The sequence below is a fragment of the Nerophis ophidion genome, linkage group LG01 (genome assembly GCF_033978795.1).
Source record: "Nerophis ophidion isolate RoL-2023_Sa linkage group LG01, RoL_Noph_v1.0, whole genome shotgun sequence".
NCBI classification, from domain to species: Eukaryota; Metazoa; Chordata; class Actinopteri; order Syngnathiformes; family Syngnathidae; genus Nerophis; species Nerophis ophidion.
Genome location: NC_084611.1, coordinates 40,212,714 through 40,231,208, shown reverse-complemented (window position 1 = coordinate 40,231,208; position 18,495 = coordinate 40,212,714). Strand labels below are relative to the sequence as shown.

General features: G+C 41.2%; 2 protein-coding genes across 2 annotated transcripts in view; both read left to right on the top strand.

The window, feature by feature from the left end:
• Positions 1-5,737, top strand: part of LOC133554277 (uncharacterized) — a 38,240-nt gene extending 32,503 nt beyond the window's left edge. Inside the window, exon 5 of the mRNA XM_061902811.1 lies at positions 1,044-5,737. Coding sequence (XP_061758795.1) covers positions 1,044-1,240 — 197 coding nt within the window. The 3' untranslated portion in view covers positions 1,241-5,737. The remainder of the gene's footprint in view (positions 1-1,043) is intronic.
• Positions 4,389-15,679, top strand: LOC133554282 (gastrula zinc finger protein XlCGF7.1-like). Its single transcript, XM_061902825.1, has 2 exons — positions 4,389-6,201; positions 13,100-15,679. The coding sequence occupies exons 1-2, from the start codon at positions 6,027-6,029 to the stop codon at positions 13,846-13,848; spliced, it is 924 nt and encodes a 307-aa protein (XP_061758809.1). The 5' UTR covers positions 4,389-6,026; the 3' UTR covers positions 13,849-15,679.
• Positions 15,680-18,495: the final 2,816 nt, after the last annotated feature.

Genomic DNA, 18,495 nt, shown 5'->3' with positions numbered 1-18,495 from the left:
ACCTCCAGGCAACTTCAACCCTTCACTAATCCTCCTACATTCACATCCCATCTCCCCGGATTGTAAATAACCTAATGTAAATAATCGAATGTATTTCTAATGTATATACTTCTGAACTCACTATGTCCTCTGCTGGCTGTACATATCCTACTAAGTATCACCTACACTGTTTCAATGTCCATTTCTCTGTTAATGCAATTGTTGATGACTGAAGTGCTGATATCAACCAAAGCTCCTCATCCCACCCCCCGGATTGTAAATAATTTGATGTATATACTATGATGATTAACTTGTGTGATGACTGTATTATGCTGATAGTATATATTCGTACCATGAATTGATTAACGTGGACCCCGACTTAAACAAGTTGAAAAACGTATTGCGGTGTTACCATTTAGTGGTCAATTGTACGGAATATGTACTGTACTGTGCAATCTACTAATAAAAGTTTCAATCAATCAATCATGCGTATATGACAATAACATCTACTTTAGAAAGTGCAGTGCACAACTGCGCACAGAACAGCTGTAAATATACTACTCCCCTCGTACCCAGCCCCCAACCACGCCCCAACCACGCCCCACCCCCGACCACGCCCCCTACCTCCCAACCCCCACCTCCCGAAATCGGAGGTCTCAAGGTTGGCAAGTATGATTAATATTGAGTTCGCAGCAGCCAGCGTCTTATCACAAAATCCTTGGGTGCCACAAATGTCAATCAAAAGAGGTCATAGTTAAGATTGATGATAGATAATTTTTTAGATACATTTTTTTAATGCCTGGCAGGCGATCTTCAGACACACCCTTCGCAATCAACCTAATGGGCACTCTGCCCTGTATTAGCACCCCAAGTTCAACTGTGAGATAACTCACTAGGCATTTTGTCTTCCAGTAATAATTATTTCAGTTTTGGTACAATTTTTTTCTTCATTTTACCTTTTGGAAGAGATTACAATTAATAAAACGAGGTACAACCGTACATGACTATCCTTGTGTCTATTCAGTTCCCGTTGAACCTTTTTATGTCTCCATAATTTGTTTTAGTTGACCGAAAGCGTGAGCTGGACGAGGCTCTGGTCAATATGATGGCGAAGGATTCACGGCCTTTCTCCATCGTGGACGACAGCGCTTTCAAGGAGTTTGTGGCGTTGCTTGATCCCACGTACAAGCTGCCATCCAGAGGGGCTCTCCAGGACATATCATTTGAAAGCATGAGGAGTAAAAAAAGACCAAAGCTGTGAGCCTTACTGTGGACATTTGGACTCCCAGCAACTCATACAGCAGGTAATGTCACAGCTGCAATGAACATCGAGCATTTTGGTCAAAGTCAACTCCATGGCGCTGACCAACGGATGGAAGTTAAACTGAGGCCTGACATCATTGCAACCAGTGGTGTATTAAGTCATTTAGGGACCCATGGCAAACCACGTCATTGCGGACCTCCACGTAACATTTACCATTTCTTGGTAGCAACTAACATGCAAGATACATATTCTAGACATTTATCTGTTTGTTTTCTCCTGCTAGTGAGTATCACTGATCCCAAAATTTTACTGTTATTGATAGTATTTCATCCATTAAGCCATTTTTGGACACCACTGTTGGCTAGCACAGTTGGACTAGTGGTCGTAGAGATGTCCGATAATGGCTTTTTTGCCGATATTTCGATATTGTTTATCTCTTAATAGCCAATACCGATATCAACCGATACCGATATATACAGTCGTGGAATTAACACATTATTATGCCGAATTTCGTTGTGATGCCCCGCTGGATGCATTAAACCAGGGGTCGGGAACCTTTTTGGCTGAGGGAGCCATACAAGCCAAATATTTAAAAAAATATTTCTGTGAGAGCCATATAATATTTTGTTTAAGACTGAATACAACTAAATGCGTGCATTTTTAAGTAAGACCAACATTTTAATATAATAAGTATAATAAGTCTCTTATTCTTTTTAATAACATTGTTATTCTGAAGCTAACCGACAATAAATAAAATAATTCTTACATTAATCCGACTTCTTAAACAGGTGCGGTAGAAACCGGATGGATGGATTAAAATGCATGACAATGATTTATATTTTGAACGTTATTTTTGACACTGTGATTACCAGCGTAATTATTCATTACTTATCGTGTTAAGCACTGTCAGCTAAGATTTATCTGAGAGCCAGATGCAGTCATCAAAAGAGCCACATCTGGCTCTAGAGCCATAGGTTCCCTACCCCTGCATTAAACAATGTAACAAGATTTTCCAAAATAAATCAACTCAAGTTATGGAAAAAAATGCCAACATGGCACTGCCATATTTATTATTGAAGTCAAAAAGTGCATTTTTTTTTTTTTAACATGCCTCAAAACCGGAGCTTGGACTTAAGGACATGCTCTTCCTGTAGCGAGGGTGTATGTTGTAGTGTCCCCGAAGAGTTAGTGCTGCAAGGGGTTCTGGGTATTTGTTCTGTTGTGCTTGTGTTGTGTTACGGTGCGGATGTTCTCCCGAAATGTATTTGTCATTCTTGTTTGGTGTGGGTTCACAGTGTGGCGCATATTTGTATCAGTGTTAAAGTTGTTTATACGCCCACCCTCAGTGTGACCTGTATGGCTGTTGACCAAGTATGCTTTAGTGTGTGTGAAAAGCCGTAAATATCATGTGACTGGGCCGGCATGCAAAGGCAGTGCCTTTTAAAGGCCTACTGAAACCCACTACTACCGACCACGCAGTCTGATATCAATTATAAAATCTTAACATTGCAACACATGCCAATACGGCCGGTTTAGTTTAGTGAATTGAAATTTTAAATTTCGCGCGAAGTATCCTGTTAAAAACGTCGCGGTCTGATAACGCGTGCGCGTGACGTTTCGGATTATAGCGGACATTTTGATCCAGCACCGATCACAGCTATAAGTGGTCTGCTTTAATCGCATAATTACACAGTATTCTGGACATCTGTGTTGCTGAATCTTTTGCAATTTGTTCAATTAATAATGGAGACGTCAAATAAGAATGATGTAGGTGGGAAGCGGTGAAGTGCGGCTGCCTTTAGCAACACAAACACAGCCAGTGTTTCCTTGTTTACATTCGGCTCACACCGTAGACATGAGCGGAGAGTTTGCGTCGTTCCTCCTGCAGCTGTGGACTCTTTCCTCCTCCCACGGACTGTTGGATGTTTACTCCGTGGAGGGGGGAAAAAAATCTCAGCCCGGCTGCCTTGCCTCGTCGAGAAACGTGGCTTCCCTCGGAGACACTGGCGGTCACCACACCCGTGGCCACACCCCTCCGACTTTCAGGTACGACTATATAATCTCACTAAAACACAAGTAACACAATAAGCAGATGAGGGATTTTCCAGAATTATCCTAGTAAATGCGTCTAATAACATCTGAATCGTTCCCACTGCCCTGTCTTAATATTTTTATTTTTTTCTAGTCCTTCACTCTCAATTTCCTCAACCACAAATCTTTCATCCTTGCTCAAATTAATGGGGAAATCTCCGCTTTCTCGGTCCGAATCGCTTTCGCTGCTGGTGGCCATGATTGTAAACAATGTTCGGATGTCAGGAGCTCCACAACCCGTGACGTCACGCGCACATCGTCTGCTACTTCCGGTACAGGCAAGGCTTTTTTATTAGTGACCAAAAGTTGCGACCTTTATCGTCGATGTTCTGTACTAAATCCTTTCAGCAAAAAAAATGGCAATATCGCGAAATGATCAAGTAAGACACATGGAACGGACCTGCTATCCCGGTTTAAATAAGAAAATATAATTTCAGTTGGCCTTTTATTGACGCTCTGTACTTCTCCCTACGTCCGTGTACACAGTGGCGTTTTAAAAAGTCATAAATTGTACTTTTTTTAAAACCGATACCAATAATTTCTGATATTACAATTTAAAGCATTTATTGGCCGATAAAATCGGACATCTTTAACTATCCTTTAGCTATCCATCCATCCGTCCTCTTCCGCTAATCCGATGTCGGGTCGCGGGGGCAGCAGCCTAATCAGGGAAGCCCAGACTTCCCTCTCCCGAGGCCACTTTGTCCAGCTCTTCCCCGGGGATCACGAGGCGTTTCCAGGCCAGCCGGGAGAAAACCCAATGAAAAGAGAGGGTTTTGAGAGGTTCATATAAAACGAATGGCCCCATCATAGTGATTCCCAAAGCCCAAAAAAAGTCTGCGGGCTATAGAGCGTTTTCTATTCGGGCTCCAGTACTCTGGAATGCCCTCTAGGTAACAGTTCGAGATGCTACCTCAGTAGAAGCATTTAAGTCTCACCTTAAAACTCATTTGTATACTCTGGCCTTTAAATAGACCTTCTTTTAGACCAGTTGATCTGCCGTTTCTTTTCTTTTTTGCTCTGCCCCCCTCTCTCTCTTGTGGAGGGGCGGGGGGGGGGGGGGGGGACAGGTCCAGTGGCCATTGATGAAGTGCTGGCTGTGCAGAGTCCGAACCCGGGGTGGACCGCTCGCCTGTGCATCGTTTGGGGACATCTCTGCGCTGCTGACTTGTCTCCGCTCGGGATGGTCTCCTGCTGGCCCCACTGTGGACTGGACTCTCACTAATTTGTTGGATCCACTATGGACTCTACTCTCACTATTATGTTGGATCCACTATGGACTGGACTCTCACTAATTTGTTGGATCCACTATGGACTGGACTCTCACTATTATGTTAGATCTACTATGGACTGGACTCTCAGTATTATGTTAGATCAACCATGGACTGGACTCTCACTATTATGTTAGATCCACTATGGACTGGACTCTCACTATTATGTTAGATCCACTATGGACTGGACTCTCACTAATTTGTTAGATCCACTATGGACTGAACTCTCACTATTATGTTAGATCCACTATGGACTGGACTCTCACTATTATGTTGGATCCACTATGGACTGGACTTTCACAATATTATGCTTTGCCCACTCAACATCCATTGCATCAGTCTCCCTAGAGCAGTGGTTTTCAACCTTTTTTTGGTGATGTACCCCCTGTGAACATGTTTTTAATTCAAGTTTCCCCTAATCAAAGCAAAGCATTTATAGTTGAAAAAAAGAGATAAAGAAGTAAAATACAGCACTATGTCATCAGTTTCTGATTTGTTAAATTGTATAACAGTACAAAATATTGCTCATTTGTAGTGGTCGTTCTTAAACTATTTGAAAAAAAAAGATATAAAAATAACTAAAAACTTGTTGAAAAATAAACAAGTGATTCAATTATAGATAAAGATTTCTACACATAGGAGTAATAATCAACTTAAATTGCCCTCTTTGGGGATTGTAATAGAGATCCATCTGGATTCATGAACTTAATTCTAAACATTTCTTCACACAAAAAGAAATCTTCAACATCAATATTTACGGAACATGTCCACAAAAAATCTAGCTGTCAACACTGAATATTGCATTGTTGCATTTTTTTTTACAGTTCATGAACTTAAATTCAGATTTTGTTGAAGTAATATTCAATAAATATATTTATAAAGGATTTTTGAATTGTTTCTATTTTTAGAATATTTTAAAAAAATCTTACGTACCCCTTGGCATACTTTCAAGTACCCCCAGGGGTACGCGTACCCCCATTTGAGAACCACTGCCCTAGAGGAGAGGTGGGGTTGAGTTTTTCCTTGCTCTGATGTGGGATCTGAACCGAGGATGTAGTTGTGGCTTGTGCAGCCCTTTGAGACACTTGTGATTTAGGGCTATATAAATAAACATTGATTGATTAATTTTTAACCAGCTATACGTTTATGTTGTTTGCATATTTATTGCAAGTGGTAAATAATGTTTGTTTATAAATAGTTATTTTTTAATTTATCTTTAGCTCTCATTTTGAGCAGTATCCGTATTGCCGCACGATGGCAGCAGTGTAACGTCGTGGCGCATTTAGGCACCATAAAAATCAACCGAAGAAGAAAAAGGCGGAAGTTAGCAACGGGTCAAAAAAAAAAGGCAAATTACCGATTGAAGCTAGAATCTCTTCCTTAAGGACGAGTGTAACCGACTGAAAAAAAAATAATTCAAAATGTTCAAGGAGTTTATAAAGGAGCGACTAATGGTAGCAGCCGATGAGATAATCGCGCTGTTTGAAAGAACGATAGTGTCGTACGAGGAAGAACTTTCTCGAACAAAAGAGAATGAGCGACATCGACAGCAGCTGGAAGCTTTTAGCAAGACTCAAGCTGTCCTACACGACGAAGGTATGTCATATTTTAACCAACGATAGACTTAATCGTCTCAAATGTATTCTATCTAAAAGGTGTCGCCCCAACACAGAACATCAGGAAATAATAGCCATCTCAGTAACTGTATGTCTAGTGACAAACAAAAATGTGTATTTTGTTGAAAAATAGAATCACAATTCCCACAGGGTGTCCCAGAAATTGATAATCGTAAACTAATAAATATCTAGAGCAGTGGTTTTTAAATGGGGGTACACGTACCCCTGGGGTACTTGAAGGTTTCCCAAGGGGTACGTGAGAGTTTTTTAAAAATGTTCTAAAAAATAGCAACAATTCAAAAATGATTTATAAATACCGTATTTCCTTGAATTGCCGCCGGGGCGCCAATTAATTTTAAACCTCTTCTCACTGCTGCGCTTACTAAAGGCATGCGGTAAAAGTAAGCATGCGCTAATTATTTTCAAACCTCTTCTCACTCCGGCACTTACCAAAGGTATGCAGTAAAAAATTGAGTGTGATGTAAACTTGGACTAGTGATGGGTCCGGCAACACCGATGCATCTGTGCATGCGTCGAGCTCATAGAGCGAAACCCTGTGTTGGTGCGCGTACCGCTCTTAGAAAGTCACGTGACCGATCATGAGCTGTTTTGGTCAGGTGACCGATACGCAAACTGTGTCGCACTGGCACCTGCGCGCCAACCTGTGTTTGTAAGGAAGCGCAGCTGTCAACAAGATGCTGCTGCCAACAGAATCGCCTCACTTCTGTTGTTGGTCATTTGTCATTTATCGTCGTCAGATCATTTCCACCATGTGGGAATATTTTGATCATATATCGGAAAAAAGGTATTTGTGTTAATTTCATTGTCGTTTCATCCTGTTCTCTCAAAGTTTCAAGCATTGTCCCACCCGCACAAACATCCGATTGGTGACATTAGAAAGCAGTGACAAACAATCTCTTCGATAGCTCAGTTGGTAGAGTGGAAGACTGTAGTTGTTCATGCTGAGTTCCTTAGGGCACTTGTTCAAATCCAGCTTGAACTCATTACCTTTTTACCATGAATTGATTAACGTGGACCCCGATTCAAACATGTTGAAAAACGTATTCAGGTGTTACTCATTTACTGGTCAATTGTACGTAATATGTACTGTACTGTGCAATATACAAATAAAAGTTTCAATCAATCAATCAACAGCGCGTATTCAGAGCGCATGTAAAAAAAAAAAGAAAATAATTCCCAGTCCACAAGTATCCTCATTCACAACACGTTCTCTTAGATTTCCATGTTATGATACATGTGCATACCATTTAGTGGTCAATTGTACGGAATATGTACTGAACTGTGCAATCTACTAATAAAAGTTTCAATTAATCAATCATGTTCACATTATTTATTTACTGTATCTAAAAAGATGAATATATTTTTATTTAAATGAAGATATGAAATATTCCTAAATGAAATTCAATGACTCTGTTTATATTATTGTATATACTAAAATCAGTGTCAGTAGTCGGTCCATAGGGTGCCTGTAGTGATTTTTAATGTCCAGCAGATGTCAGTATTTAATGACACAGTATCAATACAGTTTTGCAATGTGTCGAAACGATACATGAAGCCTCATCAATCCATCACTAGCTAGGACCTTAAATCCTACTGAATAGCTCTTAATCTTCTTCCCTTTATGCGATTTCAAATTACCGGTATTGAAATCAGCCTCCTCCATTATGAAAAAGAAGACAGGGGAAGTGTCACTCGTGAAGTCACGAGTTTGACCAGACCGTAATACTAAGCATGCGCTAATTATTTTGCGAAGCGAGTTTGACCCGGCAGTAATTCAAGGCAGGCGCATACTATATGCCCTGCGGAAGTTCAAGGAAATACGGTATATTTATTGAATAATCCTTCAACAAAATATGAATGTAAGTTCATAAACTGTGAAAAGAAATGCAAAAATACAATATTCAGTGTTGACAGGTAGATTTTTTTTGTGGACATGTTCCATGAATATTGAAAAAAATATTTCTTTTTTTGTGAAGAAATGTTTAGAATTAAGTTCATGAATCCAGATGGATATCTATTACAATCCCCAAAGAGGGCACTTTAAGTTGATGTGTAGAAATCTTTATTTATAAATGAATCACTTGCTTATTTTTCAACAAATTTTTAGTTATTTTTATATATTTTTTTCCAAATACAGTAGTTCAAGAAAGACCACTACAAATGAGCAATATTTTGCACCGTTGTAGCTTAGATGGGCGCCAGCGCCCCCCGCGACCCCGAAAGGGAATAAGCGGTAGAAAATGGATGGATGGATACAATTTAATAAATCAGAAACTGATGACATAGTGCTGTATTTTACTTCTTTATCTCTTTTTTTCAACCAAAAATGCTTTGCTCTGATTAGGGGGTACTTGAATTAAAAAATATGTTTGCAGGGAGTACATCACTGAAAAAAGGTTGAGAACCACTGATCTAGAGGACTCACTAACTGGCCAAAGTGTTTCCAACTATAAAGTACTAGCTCTCTTTCTAAGGCCTGCACACCGCAAAAATCAATATTGATTTTATTTTGAAAACAGGCTAAAAATCAATTCAACATACACTGCTCACATCAAACTATCCATCCATCTTCTTCCGCTTATCTGAAGTCGGGTCACGGGGGCAGCAGCCTTAGCAGTGAAGCCCAGACTTCCCTCTCCCCAGCCTCTTCGTCCAGCTACTCCCGAGAGATCCCGAGGCATTCCCAGGCCAGCCGGGAGACATAGTCTTCCCATTTTGTCCTGGGTCTTCCCCGTGGTCTCCTACAGGTCGGACGTGCCCTAAAAACCTCCCTAGGGAGGCTTTCGGGTGGCATCCTGACCAGATGCCTGAACCACCTCATCTGGCTCCTTTCCATGTGGAGGAGCAGTGGCTTTAAATAAATGATAAATGGGTTATACTTGTATAGCGCTTTTCTACCTTCAAGGTACTCAAAGCGCTTTGATACTACTTCCACATTTACCCATTCACACACATTCACACACTGATGGAGGGAGCTGCCATGCAAGGCGCCAACCAGCACCCATCAGGAGCAAGGGTGAAGTGTCTTGCTCAGGACACAACGGATGTGACGAGGTTGGTACTAGGTGGGATTTGAACCAGGGACCCTCGGGTTGCGCACAGCCACTGCGCCACGCCGTCCCTTTACTTTCTGCTCCCCCCTGATGGCAGAGCTTCTCACACTGCAAAAAGTGAAATCTAAGTAAGAAGAAATCTCTCAAATAAGGGTGATATTTGCTTATTTTCTGTCTGATAAGATCATTCTTCTCACTAAGCAGATTTTATGTAATAGTGTTTTACTTGTTTTAAGGGTTTTGGTCCCAAATGATCTCAGTAAGATATTACAGCTTGTTGCTGTGATTTGATCACCTATATTGAGTAAAACATGCTTGAAACTATTTTTGTCCAAATATCCAGAACATACCCAGCAATGGTGCATAGGAAGGCGTCAAAAGTCCCAATTTTGTCCAAAATACCTACCCGGATTCCAGTCCCACGAGTCCCGCCGCCTGCCGCAGAGGTCCCGGGATGCAAAAAATGTCCAAAACACACCCGGCAGAGTCCCACGGGAAGTGGGGGAGAAAAGTCGTCAAAGTCCCAAAAATGTTAAAAATACCTACCCAGGTTTGAGTCAGACAAGGCCCGCCGCCGGCTGCGCAGTCCCGCAATGCCCAAAATGTCCATAACACACCCAGCCGAGGCCCACAGGGAGCGGGGTAAAAGTTAGAAAAGTCAGGAAAAGTCCCAAAAATGTTCAAAATACTTACCCAGGTTCGAGTCCCACATGGATTTTTGAACATTTTACCGACTTTTTTCACCTTTTTCCCCGCCTTCCCGTGGGACTTTGCTGGGTACATTTTGGACACTTTGTGCATCCCGACGGGCGGCGGGACTTGTGGGACTCGAACCTGGGTAGGAATTTTGAACTTTTTTGGGACTTTTGCCAACTTTTACCCCCCCTCCCCGTGGGACTACGCTGGGTGTGTTGTTAACATTTTGGGCATCTCAGGACTTGCGTGGCCGGCGGCGCGACCGGTGGGACTCGAACCTGGGTAGGTATTTTGAACTATTTTGGGACTTTTGCCGACTTTTCCAACATTTACCCCCTCCTTTGCGTTCCAGCTTTCTACATAATAATTTCTGAGCTCTAATTTCTTCCGTAAACCATGGTGTATGCCTTTTTGGAGCCTTTTTGAACTTCAGCGGTGCTATACTTACTATCAATGGTTTTGCGCAGGGCGTCGTTAAAGTTGTTAGTGAGGTTATCAATAGAGCCCACATACTTTGGGAATGGTGCCATTAGCGAGGGCAGTAGGTCAGCAAGAGTTGTCGTTGTGGCAGTATTAATGTTGCGGCTGCTATAGCAGTTATTATTATTATTAGTTTGACGAACATGAGTCTGAACCTCAAATTTTATAAGGTAATGATCGGACATTACTTTAGTATACGGGAGTATCATAACTTTGGAAACAGTGATACCCCTGACAAGCACTAGGTCTATCGTATTACCGTTGCAATGCGTGGGTTCATTTATTTGTGTAAGACCACAGCTATCAATTATAGTCTGAAGCGCCACGCATGGTGGGTCCGATGGGGTATTCATATGGATATTAAAGTCCCCCGTTCTAATTATATTATCGGCGTGTGTCACTAGATCAGCAACGAACTCTGAGAATTCATTGATAAAGTCCGAATAGGGCCCTGGGGGGCGGTAGATAACAGCCAGGTATAGAGGCGGCGGTTTGACAGACCTCATAGTAAGCACCTCAAACGATTTATATTTATTATTTATGTTAGGACTAAGGTTAAAGTTTTCGTTGTATATTAGTGCGGGACGGGCAATATGCGCATATGTATAGTTAGAAGGAGATGCCTCATTTAGTGCAAAAAAGTCGTCTGGTTTAAGCCAGGTTTCGCTGAGACCGATGACGTTAAGATTGTTGTCTCTGATGACCTCATTAACTAATAAAGTTTTGGGAGACAATGATCTTATGTTTAAAAAACTTATATTATAGGTAGTGGGCTATTTTAGGGAATTTTTGATCAAATTATCCGTTGTAGCGATATTAATAATGTTGTGTTTATTATGCGTAGTGCACATAAAATAATTACGACCATATCTAGGAATTGATATGACGGGAATTTTCCGATTGTTTGTTTGGTGCTTTGATAAACTGAACGCTCCATAGTTTGCCACCTCATTAGAACGCATGTCCATCAAGCAGAAAAAACTTGTTCTAACTTAACTGACTCCTCACCCAGTCTAGCAGACTTGCATCTTCCATTTAAATCCGGCTTCAGGATGGAGGGAAGCGGTGTTCTATGGGGATTAGGCTTTTGCTTTGTTTTTAGCCCCGCTCGGCATCCGCATTTCTGCTTTCGATCACACCGCTTGCGTCTGTTCTGTAGACGGCCTCCGCTGGTACTATACTCCGCTGCTTCACAGGTCGCTGGATGTAGCCGGCGAAGTATTCCCATGCTAGCTAGCAGGTCTAGCAAGCATGCGTCATTCAGTCCAAAACGGCCCGATCTATCCACATCCAGAATTGTCTGGCGGTTGTAAGTCATCACAGGGTGACCACGCTGTAAGCCAGCCATGAAATTTGCAGCATTGCCCGGTATTTTTGCCAAATGTTCCATCTTTTCCCAGAGCTCCTCGACGCCGCAGCCCGTCCGGGCGCCGCCATCTTGCATGCTTGAAAATAGAATATCAAGTGTTGCTAAGCTGTGTAATCAAAACTCACAAGTATGAAACTACTTTTTTAAAGTAATAATTTCTTATTTCAAGCATTAAAAAAAAATGAGTTCGACACAATTGTGGGAAAGTGGCCGTGCGCCATCCGAGGGTCCCTGGTTCAATCCCCACCTAGTACCAACCTCGTCACGTCCGTTGTGTCCTTGAGCAAGACACTTCACCCTTGCTCCTGATGGGTGCTGGTTAGCGCCTTGCATGGCAGCTCCCTCCATCAGTGTGTGAATGTGTGTGTGAATGGGTAAATGTGGAAGTAGTGTCAAAGCGCTTTCAGTACCTTGAAGGTAGAAAAGCGCTATACAACTACAACCCATTTATCATTTATAATTAAAACAAATGACAGCCAAATGGACTTTGCAGTTTTATTTTCAATGAAATATCTTGTGTGACATCATGCACAAAAGTGCACTTTATTTGTTTTAACTATTGTAGTGGCATTCTGTTTTCAAAAAGTGCACTTCAATTTAGTGTTGTTTTGAAATGTCATCTTAGTGACATCATGCACAAAAGTGCTAACCGTAGCTTGTTTTAAAATGTCTCTGAAAATCTTACACTTTCTGTTTTGGAAATGACATGAACGTTTGTGCCACTGCTTAATAACTGTTTAATAAATACAGTTTTAGTCAATTGACTTAGTTGTGATTTCCCTCTCTGCATGAAAGTTTAAAAGTAGCATATATTAATGCAGCATGAAGAAGAATGTTTTAATGTAGACACATGGAATCATCATACTGCTGTGATTATATGCATCAAGTGTTCATTCAAGCCTAAGGCAAAATATCGAGATATATATTGTGTATCGCGATACAGCCTAAAAATATTGAGATACTAAAAAAAGGCCATATCGCTCAGCCGTAGTTTATATACGTACAATTCTGCACATGCTGGCGTACTGTAAGTTCACACGGGAGCAAAACTATACTTGTATGGACATGTCCCTGCCTTTTGAGAGAATATATACATTGGATCCTGCACCATTCCCTCAGACTACAGCTGTCCCATCCAAGAACTGATGAAGCTTGCTCGATGAGAGGCGCTACGTCTTCTAAGATAGTCTGAACTGTCCAGTTGCGGTCGATGCAATTCCCTGAAGAAGTCTGAGATAAAGTATCTTTGTGTCCCGCAGACGTCCAGAAGCACGTTAAAGAGGAAGATGAGGAACAGTGGGTCACTCAGGAGAGAGAGTGTCATCTCGGGCCGGAGGAAGCTGATCTCGCCAAGTTGCCACTGACCGTTGTCTCTGTGAAGGCGGAAGTGGAAGAGAAACCGCAAGCAGGCAACTTTTTAGCTCCGCTATCAGATCACGACGAGGCAACGTCACACTCTCCTGTGGATGAAGACAGGGATGACACCCAGGAACGTTTGAGCAGCGATACAGACTGTGAAGGTGATAAGAGGACTAACACTAACAACAAACACTCTGAAAGGGAGACCAGGAAAGAACATTTCACCTGCCCGGTTTGTGCCAAGGGCTTTTATAAAAAGAGCGCTTTCACGCGACACATGCGAACGCACACGGGCGAAAAACCCTTCAGTTGCTCAGTTTGTGATAAAAGATTCTCCCAAAAGGTAAACATGGACGCACACATGAGGACGCACACGGGAGAAAAACCCTTCAGGTGCTCACTTTGCGACAAAAGATTCTCTCACAATAAAAGTGTGATATCGCACATGAGATCGCACACGGGCGAAAAGCCTTTCAGTTGCTCCATTTGCGGTAAAAACTTTTCCTATAGATACAGTTTGACCCAACACTTGCGCAAACACACAGGAGAAAAACCTTTTCGATGTCTAATCTGCGGTAAAAGCTATTTCCAAAAGAAAAGTCTGACAACGCACATGATGTTACACGAGGGACAATACAGCTTTTCCTGATCAGTTTCTCCACCAAGCACAAAGTCAATGTATTGCTTGAGGATCACATACTAATTTCCTTCAAGCACATATTTAATCATTTTGAACTTTTACTCAAAACATTTTGTCCATTCTGTCTTTCTCTAACACAATAAACCTACTAGAAAGTGTAGAATTGTTGATCTTCTTGTAAGGGGGTTATCTGCCTATGAAATACTTTTGGAGCGCTCTACAGCAGAACGGAAGAATCTGGTCTGAGTGGGCGGACTTAACTGGTCTTTTCCGGACCATCACCTGCAAACAATCACCCGTGACAATCTTAAAAAGGCTCTAAAAATATGATCAAGCAAAAAGCAAGGTCATTGCATTAAAATAGTAAAACACAGAACTGATGGCGGACATTCGCAAGACTGCAAGTGCGACCTGACAATTGCAAGATTATATATAAATTCAAGTTTTAAGAAAGACATGAACGATATTAGTTTGATGACATTGTTTAAGGGCTTAAAGAAGGACATTAGTTAGTCTTATGAACACAATCCAACGACATGTTAATCGTTCAGTGGAATGCCGAAAGTTTAATCGCAAACAGACAGGAGTTAAAGGGATTTATTAATGATATGAAAACTAAACCACATATGGTTTAGTTGGGTTCTTCGGACCACTACACACTGCCAGGAGAGCCCTGAATTCAGGGTATAACACTGTTTTATTTTCATCAATCGTGCAAGGCTTTTGCTTTTCAGAAAAATGTATCTTTCTGAATTTGTGTCTCTCTCTCTCTGTTTGTCTCCCACTCCAACTCCGTGTCTCATCCCGGCTGCTGCTAATAAAAGCGACAGGTGACTAGATAACCAGGCCCACCTGGGCCATCTACGCACCTGTCGCTATCTTCGAGGCCGGTCCTGGCACTCTCCATTCCGCATCAGGCCCCCAGGCCATGCCTCCCTCCAAAAATATGCATTCAAAAAACATGGCTGAAGCCAAAACTGAACCTTATAATAAAAGGCTATATAACAATCCGTATTTATATGGATGATGGGCAAGGAGGGGCTGTGCCATATTTATTACAGAAGACATGCATTATACAATATTAAAAGTTACACAAGAAATATAAATATGGCATAATAAAGAAAAGTATAAAGTCCTAAACTTCTATAATCCATGCAAGAAATTACACATACATCAATTAGAAACAATAGTTGAGCACTGGAGTGGCAATATCATTTGGTGTAGTGACTTTAATGCACATCGCACAGTGTGGGGTGGAAGAGATGACTGGAATGGGGAAACATTGGAAGAATTTTTTGGTGGAAAAATAATTGGTGTGTGTGAATGATGAACACGGTTAGATGGTACGGGTAAAGAAACAGCAATAGATTTAACATTAGTGTCACAAGGGTTAGCAGGAAAGGTGGAGTGGGAAGTAAATAAAGACAACCCTACTGGAAGTGATCACTACCCAATTTTCATTCACATAAACATTAACCAAATGACAGAAAGCACTAAGAAAAACAGGAAGATGGAAGTATACGCGTGGTGACTGGAGACAATTTAGGGAAATTACAGACATGACAATAAAGAAAATGGATATTAATCAAGATATTACAAAGTGCATAATGGAAGCAGCCAAACAGAGCATACCAAGGAGTAGAATAGGGAAAAGAAGGAAGATATTGCAGTGGTGGACAAAAGCGTGCAATAAAAGAACGGAATGGAGCATTTTGAATATTAAAAACACATAATTTTCAAGATATGTGTCATGTCTTATGATTATGTTTTGTTTAGTTATGTTCTGTTTTGTTTAAGACTCCTTTAGTTCCTGTTTGTGCACCCTCCTGAGTTTGTTTTGGTTGCAAACTATGTTCACCTGTCTCTGATTAGTGTTCGGCCACTCACCTGCTACCCGAGCACTAATCAGAGGCATTATTTAAGCCTGTCATTGCCGGTCAGTCGGTTTTGCGTCATCGTTGTTCTTTTCATACTCTGTTCATGCTCGTTTTCTCCACGCCAAAGTTCATGCTGCTCCTTCATGCCATAGATTCATGCTCATTTTCCTGTCAAGTAAGTTTTGTTTATCCTCCATAGTTTTGTCTAAGTTGTTGGTACTTTTTTGTAGCTTTTGAGTTCAAGATCAAATCATGTTTTTACCGGCACGCCATGTCCCAAGTAGTCCGTCTGCCACCCAGAGTATGAAAAGAACAATGACGCAAAACCGACTGACCGAGAATGGCAGGTTTAAATAATGTCTCTGATTAGTGCTCAGGTAGCAGGTGAGTGGCCGAACACTAATCAGAGATCATTTGCAACCAAAACAAACTCAGGGAGGTGCACAAACAGGAACCGAAGGAGTCTTAAACGAAACAAAACATAATCACAAGACATGACAATATGATCCAGTATAAGAAGCACCTAGCTAAAGTAAGGTATGTTATTCAAAAGACGGGGAAAAAATGTGTATTGGAAAACATTTTGTGAATCAATAAATAGAACTAAGGTGTGGAGAATGATCAATAGGCCAGGTGTGGAGAATGATAGATAAAATGTCAGGGATCAGAAGTGAACATAAAAATCATATGATGAAAGATGGGACAGTGTGTGGTAGGAAATAAAGAAAAATAAGAACTTTTAGCAAAAACATTTGTTGAAGTGCACAGCAATGATAATTTGAGAAATGTGTAGAAAGAAAAGAGAGAATAAACAATTGAAATATTGGGGAATTGACGGAACATAATGATATTGGCTATAGAAGCACTATCGTTATTACATTTTCTTTGAATGAAATGGTTCGAATATTGAAACAGGTTAAAAATACGACCCCAGGAAAAGAACAGGTGAGTTACCAGATGATCAAAACCGTAGGTAACTTTGGCAAAAAAGTGGTTTTGAAATGATGTAGCAGGATATACGAAGATGGAAAATTACCAGCTGGATGGAAAAAAGCTGTAATAATTCCTACATGCAAACCACAGAGGCGGGTAATTACAGGCGTTGACTTCAAATTTTGGCAACGTTATGGAAAAAATGATTAATGAAAGACTATAGTCTATTATTTAGAGTCAAAAGAGATAATTTAAAAAAACTACCAAAGTGAATTTCGGAAAGCAAGAAACACAAACGACCCAGCAGTGCAGCTGGTAGAGGAAATTAGAAAAGGACTAGTAATAAAAAATAAAAATAAAAACTATTATTGCAGTATGTTTTTATACAAAGGAAACTTATGATATGTTGTGGAAACAGGGGTTGCTAATTAAATGAAATAAAATTGGGATTACAGGAAAAATGTTATAGATGAATAAAAGACTTCTAAACAACAATTCGAGTAAAAATAGAGAATGAATATAGTAGAATATTTGAAGTGGAAAATAGGACCCCGCAAGAGAGTATAATAAATCCAGTACTATTTTCCATAAAGATAAATGATGTGTTTAGTGAAGTGGAAGGGAGGAGGCATTGTTTGCTGATGATGGAGTGATGTGGAAGAGAGGTAGAAATACAAATCATATAGAAAAGAAGATTCAAATAGCGGTAAATAGTGTTCAAGAATGGGGAACATATTGGGGTTTAAGATTCCCTGTTGGGAAAACTAAAGTCAAGAATTTTACAGAGAGGACTGTTCAAAACCAGCTCCAAATTAAACTTCATGGAGGAAAATATAGAATAGGTAAAAGTATTTAACTTAAAAGCTTAAAGTGCCAATGATTGTCACACACACACTAGGTGTGGTGAAATGTGTCCTCTGCATTTGACCCATCCCCTAGTACACTCCCTGGGAGGTGAGGGGAGCAGTGGGCAGCAGCGGTGACCACGCCCGGGAATCATTTTTGGTGATGTATCCCCCAATTCCAACCCTTGATGCTGATTGCCAAGCAGGGAGGTAATGGGTGCCCTTTTTATAGTCTTTGGTATGACTCGGCCGAAGTTTGAACTCACAACCTACCCATCTCAAGGTGGACACACTAACCACTAGGCCACTGAGTAGGTTGTTTAAATATTTAGGAATATGGTTATATTAACTGGTCAACCCACATCAGTAAAATAGTGGAAAAAAAATAAATAAGTTTTTAAATATAATGACGGCTCTATGGGGTAAATGTTGGGGGGGTGATAGACAGGTATTGAAAATAATATATATCTGTGAATGACACCAGCCGTCACCGTGTTGGTTGCATGGACCATTTAGGAAGGACATCGTGTCGAGCAGGTTTGACTCTATTATTTTTTCAAATACGAAAGGGTCTGCGTCGATCGGGCTGCTTTTCACCTCCTCCTCCTCCGCTGCTCGTCTCGGTCGGCTTTTTAGCTGCCGGTGGCGTTGTCTTCCTTTGGGGCTTATTCTCTGTTCGGTCTCGTTCAGTTGCTTCTGCTGTGCTCCAGACACTCCACCTCTTCCTCCTAATCTTTCCTCCTTCTCCCCTTTTATACACTGAGAGGAGATAGCCAGATTGTCAGCCGGTGTGTTTGTCACGCACCTGATTTTGATTGCTGCAGCGTCGCTCCAGGCACACCCCGCTTCTCCGTTCCGCTGCACTCTCCGCCTCCTGGCCCCCATCTTGAGCAGGGCCAAAGCCTGTCCCGCCCTGCCGTCGGCCCGTCGGCTCTGCCTCTCCACAATATCACTTTAATTCTCTTCATCCTCTTATTGATCATGGATGCATCATTTATCAA